Source organism: Centruroides sculpturatus, unplaced genomic scaffold (genome assembly GCF_000671375.1).
Source record: "Centruroides sculpturatus isolate CEXI.00-Female unplaced genomic scaffold, Cexi_2.0 scaffold1041, whole genome shotgun sequence".
NCBI lineage: Eukaryota > Metazoa > Arthropoda > Arachnida > Scorpiones > Buthidae > Centruroides > Centruroides sculpturatus.
The window spans coordinates 142129-150910 of NW_019385153.1; the positions used below are offsets into that span (position 1 = coordinate 142129).

Genomic DNA, 8782 nt, shown 5'->3' on the forward strand with positions numbered 1-8782 from the left:
GTCCCACCTTAATGCTCGGTTTATGTCTGGTAGAAGGGCCAACAAAGAAGAGAATATGTGACTCACCTGAAAGATCACGAACTTTTATTTCGTTAGAAGGTACAATAGCATCAAAGAAAATAGGCTTATAATGCATCCCCTGCTTTGACTATCCAAAGGGAGTGAGAGGAAACAAGCTGTTGGTACCAACCCCGTAACAAATTGATGATTGACCGACAAGAACCTGACCGCATCCCATACAAAGTTGGGTCCTCCTTTTGAAATAAGAATAGCCGACATGCAATGAATTCATGTTACCAAAGTTGGCTCTTTGATCTTCAAATTAAATAAAAATGATTCATTTATGCTTAATGGAGCGAAAATTATTTGTTTAAGTAAATGGCAAAAAATAGTTTGTACGGACGAACAACAAACAATATGTATAAATATATATATAGAACATATTCTTTGAAGTAAAAAGAGCCGATGCTTTAATACTTTACCGGTTTAATCTACGTTGTTCCCTATTGTAGTTCTTGTTGTTTTCAAGTTCCGGTGTGGAACAAAAACATCAGTACTTTATCCTGGAGGGTAGTTGCCAAAAAGGCGAAGACATCTACTTAATTATCCTCTTTCTTCTGCTTGGCTGTAGCCACGTTGGCACACGCGCAATTCCTTCTCCCTTTACCTCTCTGTTTTCTCCCTCCGTTCTGTGTTACATGGTAGGAAAAAAAGTCGAGTCCAGGTGTTTAATCGGTTCTTCCCGCTTCGTAGCGAAGTCAGTCCGATCTCTAAAAGGGGTGACACAATACGCAAAGGGAGACAACTGCAAAGGTGTGGGTATGTCTGCTTCTACTTCTTTTTCTTTTCCCCTCCCAATGGCAAGCCAACTCATTAATCACGGGACACAATGAAGAGATGGCCACGGACAATGAAAGAAGGGGGAAGATTGCAGGGAAAGGGAAAGAAAAAACACCAAGCCATCGGGACATCGAAATTGTAATGCACATATCGCAAATGAGTGATGGCAAAAACTCCCCTTTTCGATCCACCTCTTCCGTCGGGATCCCTTAAATTAAGTCTGGGGACTCTGTTCAGACGAGTTAGAATAGTGTTTTGCAGATAAGAAAGTTTTCTATCCGTCATACATATTTACATGGATAGGCAATTCCGAGCGGAAGATAAAGATTCCTCTGGCTTGAATCGCCGTGTGGGCGATCGGGGGGGTGGAACTTTTGCCTCGGGTCGTAGAGGGAAGGGGGTGGCTTCGAGGAAGTCGCGAGTCATCAATCCAGTTCAATATATGGAGTGCATCGGTGAGGTGACACGTGTTAAGACCGTATTCAAATTAAGTCTGCCGCCAAAGAGATGACGAATGTAATAGGTGGGCCACTGTCGTCACCCCTTGCTAACTTCCGGGGCCTCGGGCCTTCTTTTTTTCAACCCCACGCGGGAGAGATAGGCCTCGGGGTTGGAGCCGTGCCTCGTAACAAATGACGTCGTCGTTAGCTAGAAAGGACAGTATATTTCTCGGTGCTGACAATCTCTTCTCTGCTGTAGTCATTAGGAGCAGAATTGATGGTCCACCTGTCCGCCATCTTTACCGCGGAATTTTTCACTTTGGACAATTCTTCAGCTTCTCCCCGACGTTTCCTCTGCCACAACTTAATATCCTCCCATCTCCGTTCTTGCTCCGATATTGTTTCTCCTTCATTAAACCGATACACGCTTCTCTATTGATGCTCTTACAATAACAATAGAAAAATTACAATCAACTCTAATAAACGCCCGCATAAATTGACTTTTTCTGTTAGAAATTGTACTTTCTACAAAAACAACTAACTTATTTCTCTTTATTCCTACATAAATAGGCTGAGAACCCAAAGCTTTATTAATATGTTTCTCGAAGATAATTTTTGCCTTTCATAAAATGCTTTTCAGTTCAGACAGCTTCACGTTTACGAAGAAAAACAGGAGAAATTAAGTCGATTATATACATCATGTTTCTGTAAGCATCGTACGATTGATAAAAGACATAAAGCAAATCAAAGGGGTCAATCGAGCTGTTGACCTGACGATTTTGAACACGAGAACGGTTCAAAAGACCCAATTAATTTTATAAAACTGAAACTGTCCATCACAATTATGTGAATTGTATTCTCGATTCCTAAAAGAGCCCGTATCAGTACAGATGTACTATACTTTTCTAAATACAGTTTCTCTGTATAAAGGATTTTTTGAACGTACAGAACAGACTCTTCAGAAACAAATTATCATTTTCTTTTTAATTTTTCATTGCTACAAGTTTTTCTAAGCGGAGGTTAACTTACGACATTTACATTTTTTTGAAGCACATTTACCTTTTACAAAATCCTTAAATCCTTTTATTTTAGAATCACACATGCTGCCGACTAAAGTCAATAAATGGCTTTATTATTTTATCTTATTATTTTCCTGTTTCAAAGCATTAATCTCTAAGTGCCTGTTAATAATTTACTTTATTGAATTAACGACAAAAACCTGCATTAAAAGTAGAAATAGGTAATTAAATTTTCTTCACCTCATTATATTATTTAACATTCTCGTGCTTTTTTATATATATATACACCGGTATTAAAGAATGGCCACCCTGTTTATTTTGAATCATTAGCATCTTTTTTAAAAAAAAAAAAAGTATATAAATTACACTTAAATTATGGATAAAATTTTAGAAAATTATCATTTAGTTTTAAGTTAATTGCATTTTGTACAACTATGTAATCTTATATTTAATTACAATTAATATTAAGGTTTAAAATACATTTATAATTGTACAAAACTTAATTTAGATCAATAAAAATTTATCGTTAGTTGTATAATTGGGAGCATTTCTTTAATGTAAATGTCAAAGATTTCAATTGTTCTACTTAGTTTATAATCTAGATAAGTTATTTATTTGTACAAGAAAACAGTCTAAGAAAAATTTATAACTAAACTGGAAATGCTCTTTGGTTATACAATTAAATTAGAATAATATTTTGGTTATAACTTAAAAAAACAAACGTAAAAAAAATCTCTATTTTTAAACGTTATATACAACTAGAAAGTTACCTTTGTCTACTTGTTTTTCTACCCCAAAAAATAGTAATTTATTCACAAAATTACATGTTAAAAGTAAGTATAAAAATAGTAAAAAAAAATTTGGTTTTACAGATTGTCCCATGTCGGTGTAGTGGAAACTATCGAGTCATTTTCACAACATTTCCAGCAATCGTCCCGTCACAAGAACAGCCTCTTCGAAAAACCAATATCACCACCACCAGGCTGGAGTGTTTAGTGGCATCTCAGACACCTCCATTATGTAGACATATCAAAAAAACATCCCGAAAAAAAAACATGGCTAACGACATTTAAAAAAAAGAAACAAACAAATATACAAAAAAAAAAACAAACAAACTTGTACCCATTTAATCCATTGGAATATGTCAATTGTCATTACTTTATGTATTTGCAATTTGCACCTACGTCTCGAGAACGTCGAGAATAACGGAAAAACATTTTAAAAAAACACATAAAAATTCATCTAAAAACCGAAGAATGCAGTCAGAGTTCAGAGTTCAATTCTAAAAAAAAAAAAAAGAAAAAAAAATCTCTCTCCCTGCACTTTCTAGGAGTTGTCACTCGGAGAAGTAATTATATAAAAAAAATAATAATAATAATAAAATAAAATAAAAAAAATTAAACAAGAAGACCACATACCGCTTCGTAGTTGGGTTTTACTTCTCAATAGCTCACAGTTGTCCGGTACATATGTATATATATATATTATCTGGATTTATGTATGTGTGTAGTTTGTGTGTATTTGTTAATCTACTTATCTTCCCACCGCAGCAAGTTACCCCCCAGCACTTTGCCGAAGAAGAAGAGAGAAAGCTATACATATCAGGATGGTTATGAGATCTTTATGATGTATAATAGAAGCATTTACTTTAAAAAAAATTAATAATAAAAAAAATTGCCTAAATGTTATATATAAAAAAATAAAAATAAAACTCTTCGGACGAAGGGTGTGTTAGTTTGTAAGATTTGAACTGTTTAAGAGGGGAAAAAAACAACAAAAAACGCATTTAATACTCTATATAGACTTTTTAGAACGGAAGGAAGGAAGTAAAGAAAGTTGTTGATCAATTTGAATTCGTTAAAAAAGTTCCCAAATTTCTAAAAAAAAATATTAGTGATTATTATTATAATTATTATTATTATTATTATTATTGTACTTTTTTGTCCTCTGATGTTTTCCAAAAAAAAAGAAAAAAAAATGTTTTATACATAAATTGTCACTAGTTTTTGTTTGAAATGCTCAAACAGAAATAAAAAACGAGTCATTGTTCAGTCAAAATGCACAAGTTGGCCAAACTGAAACTACTTAAAGCAAATTTTGATATACTTAAGTTAAAAACAAAAAAAGAACAGAGATTTTTTAAATATGAGGTATGTAAATAACGAGCAAATAGGCTCATAAGTTCTATTATTATTATAATTTTTTCTGTGTTTATTTCCGATGTTCCCCCCTCCTGTTAGTTCGTCAATTGTCCAGAAGAGGGAACCGCCGAACGAGTGGAGGAGTGGAGATTGTTATCTCGAGAATGGTAACAGAATATACAGAAACTGAAGTAAAAAAAAAAAAAAAAAAATTGTACTAAATGGTTACGTTGAGAATAACTAGTAACACCCTAATTACTGCCTTGGATATGCTGTAAAAATATGTTACGGGAACCAACAGAATAGGACACACGACCCGTCGGGTCACGTGGTCAAACGTCGTCCCTTCCCCTTACTTATAAGGGTCTCTCGGTAACGGGAGGGAGAAATTTCTCAATTTTGTGGAAACCGGAACCTAGTCCTGGGCGCGTGCTAGTATCCAGGTGTGTAATTACAGTACTTGGAAAACCTAAGGCAATTTTCCTCCTCCTCTTTAGGCTGTTACCGAATCGGAAAAATTCTAAAAAATTAATGGAATGCTGGATTTGACAGAGTATATCCGAAAGAACAATATGGTTTGAAGGTGACTTTGTTCCAATAGGCACCACTCGAAACGAATTTATATTTAAAAAGAAAAAAAATTCGATTATTTTGTAAATTTTAAATAAAATAAGTTAGTAAAACATCCAAAAAATGAAATTTTTAGATGAAAAAATGTATCTAAAACACGCTTATTATAAGAAATTCGTATCGAAAAATAGACTTATTCGATGAAAATGTAACGAAAACTCTCATTTTTCGAACTAAAATATAATCTAAACTAAGTTTATTGGAATAAGATGTACTTAAAATTTAGTTTATTTGAAAATATTTACTATATTTTAAGCAAAGGATGTACAAAAATGATTTTTTTTTCCTCTCTCTCTCTCTATTTTTTAAAAGTTTAATGCACTTTAAAGTAACTTATTCCAAATAAAATATACTTAACAATGAAGTTTATTCGAAGTGTTTTCAAAAAACGCACCCAAAAATAAACTTAAATTTCAAAAATAAGCGTTAAAAAAAAAACTAGGGATATACTTTATCAAACACGCAAATTTTCAAACGAAACCCCGTTTATATGTATTCATTTTTTAAAAGAAATTTCATACAAGATCTTCAGTGTTTGATATCCTTTCAATAAGAACTTAAAAAAGAAAAAATTAATAATAATATCCAATTTCAAAAAAAAATATGGCCTTAACGAGTGCATGAAACAATTTCCCTATTTTTTATTTTAATCCCAAGTGCCAAGTTTTAGTTTGATAATATTTAAAATAACGAAGACTTTTGTCAAAAAAACCACAAAAAAAAACTTTAATAATAAAAATAAAAAAGAAAAATTCTAGTTGTATGTTAAAATCTGTTGTAGTTAAAAAAAAAACCTTAAAAAAAAATCCTCCCTACCGCGTATAAAAATCGGCAAAATCGCGAAAAAAATTTGTCATGTCATCTTTTTAGGTGTGTTTTTGGTGTATATAGCCAAGCTGAATGTCGGCAATGCTTGATTCTGCTTTTTTAGTCAATCTTTCTATCTATCTCCTATTATGTTCTGGTGGTTACGACACGACCGTATTTTTGTATGTATGTGTTTTTTGTCTTTCGAGAAACGAATTAAACCTCTGCCAGTTGGATATCATATTGTGTTTAGTCATTTATTTACACACCTCTTACGCATATTTATTGTGACGCGATACTAAAATATATCGTACTTTAACGGTTTAACTACGATATTTTCAGCTTATACACGTGGTTTCCAACATTAACACCTGCTACTTTCTCACATCGTGCGTTGATATATTTCTTCTTCACGCTTTCCCGGTGTGTGGCTTTTTGAATTTTGTCGGTTCTGATAGAGATTTCTGTGCAAGAATGGAAGCGGGAACTTCAATACACCAGCAAATTTCGTTAATAGAAACGGCAAAAACACGCTTCTAGTGTAGAAGAATTTATAAGAAACAGAAGCACTGTTTACAAGTACAGTCAATCGCAGTTTTTTGACACTTCTATTAAACATTTTAAGGGAGGAAACTCGAGTTTTTATGCAAAAATCTCCAACATGTAGAGATTTTTTAGCAAAAGAGAAAAAAAATCGTAGTAATTCTTCGATATTTACACAGAAATCTGTACTTAAAACTTGCACCCAAGTGTAAGAAGCTAAAATTCGACTTCCGAGTGATTGATACGCTAATTTAAGTTTATAATAGGTGAATAAACAGCTCGATACTTTATAGTAACAGGTACGAAGGATGGAAAATGGTGATGCCACTCTACTAGAGATAAGCAATGGATATTCGATAGGACTTAATAGAATTTTGTCATCATTCACTGCATTAACGTAACAGCCGGCAAAACTTGCATTAATTGATATTAATGACGTTTTCTCTCGTTCTTTTTGGGGGTTCCTTCTACCGAAATTTCCCTTTTCGATTAATTTGGGAATATATTTCAAACTGGCTCTTTGCCAGTCAATTAAGAAGGAAAGGGTAAATACTTGGTTTACTTATATATATACTCTTTTTTTTTTAAGTTCTTCTTTTCCTTTTCGGCTTGGCAAGCGAACGTGCTTTCGATTCGAATAAATTACTTATCATAAATAAAAATAACCTTCAGTCGCTCGTTAATAATCTAAGTAGTCAGGTCAATTATTCAACTGTTATTCTTTAACTATAATGAGCAATTGCTTTACTTATAGAACAAGTTTCAAATCTTTTCGCTTATATTTTAATTTAAAAACTCTTAATTTTCTTCTAAAAATTGTCAAAAATGTTATTTTTATTGGAGCGTTACTTGTAAACCTTTTTTTAAAACTTGTAAGATTTGTTTAAACTGTGAAAATACAGAAGAAATAAGCATTTTCGTGGCTCTTTTATGATAATTTCAATGTTAATTTTGGTTATTTAAAGTGTCTACTGTTTAATAGAGAAAACTTTGCTTGTAAGAGTATCTAAACTCTCCTCCATTTCTTTACTTAAATTTTAAAAAAAAGTGCTTAAAATAAAAAAATAGCAAGTAAAAATAGTCACACGAGCTATTCTTTACTTTTTCTGCTAGTTAATATGCTATTTTTGGTTATTTTAAAGTACCTACCCTTCAATTACGAACAGCAAGAGTTTGATTTGTAAATGGTTCTAGCCTTTAAAAATCATCAGAAAATACCAAAAATCATGAAATAACCAATAAAAATTATTCTCGATGTTTACATTTTTTTAATTATTTTGCTGTTTTAAGTTGTTTTATGAGGTTTATTTTTCAATTGTGCGTGACTTGCGGACATAGTTAAACGCTTTTCTTCTTTTCTAGTATCGAAAATTTTTAAATTCATGAAAATAATAATGAATTAAGCCGTAAAAAATGATTATCGATGCTTACATTCTCTAATTATTATGCCAGTTATGTAATTTATGTTTTTAAAAACGGTTATTCTTCAGTTATAAAGAGAAATGTGTCACGCATAGACCTAATTATAATTCCCTTTCATCTATAACTGTTACAAAGACAATATTTATCTTTCGAAATTATTTTCTCGAATATGAAAATAAATTTAAAAATATTATTAGTTTAATCAAATTTTCTGAATATTTTTATTCGAATTTATTTTTTTAAATAAAAACGTCATATTTAACTCGAAGAAATCAACTCACTCGTTAGATTGTTATTCTCATTAACTCATCATCATTATGTTTTAAATATTTTATAGGGAATAAAGAAGATTTCCGTACTTAACATCAATCTAGAGCGATATCAAATTCAAGAATTGTAAAAAAGAAAAAAAAATTGAAGCTGCATGTAAAAAAAATAAAGTCGTTAATTCGAGAATCCTCCCCGAGTTATTCGCTATAAAGGGGGGATTTTCTATAGAATATTCTTTCCCTAAATTGGATTGGACCTCTTTAATTTTCGTTATTGGTTTAATCTTTAATCGTCTCCAACGATTTGATGCCCCGTTCCGTTCGAGTTACTGGACAAATGATGTCGAGTAATGAAAAGGGACGTGAAGAATGATGATGTCGCTAGAAAAGGCTTAGTATGATTATGATAGGATGTCACCTCGGTGTAGACTAACCACAAATCACACCCGAGTTCGTCCGTCTGCCTTCTCACCAACCTACTTTACAGGTCTCTATGGAAAGGCAATTATAACATCTGACTTCTTGGTCAACCTGCGTAAACCGTTATCGAGTTAAATATGGCATATAAATTACTATCTTATAGAAAATAATCCTGCAGGTAATCTGTGTAAATTTATTCTCTACAAATTCTTCTAGGCCTATTAGAGAAATGCAAACTATTCCGCTTCCTT

The 8782-nt window shown here is 32.2% G+C and overlaps 1 protein-coding gene across 3 annotated transcripts in view; it reads left to right on the forward strand.

Moving 5' to 3' along the window:
• Positions 1-4743, forward strand: part of LOC111635532 (dachshund homolog 1-like) — a 107082-nt gene extending 102339 nt beyond the window's left edge. For all 3 annotated transcript variants that reach the window (XM_023380520.1, XM_023380521.1, XM_023380522.1), the window contains one exon: positions 3172-4743. In XM_023380520.1, the coding sequence (XP_023236288.1) occupies positions 3172-3191 (20 nt within the window). In that variant the 3' untranslated portion in view covers positions 3192-4743. The remainder of the gene's footprint in view (positions 1-3171) is intronic.
• Positions 4744-8782: the final 4039 nt, after the last annotated feature.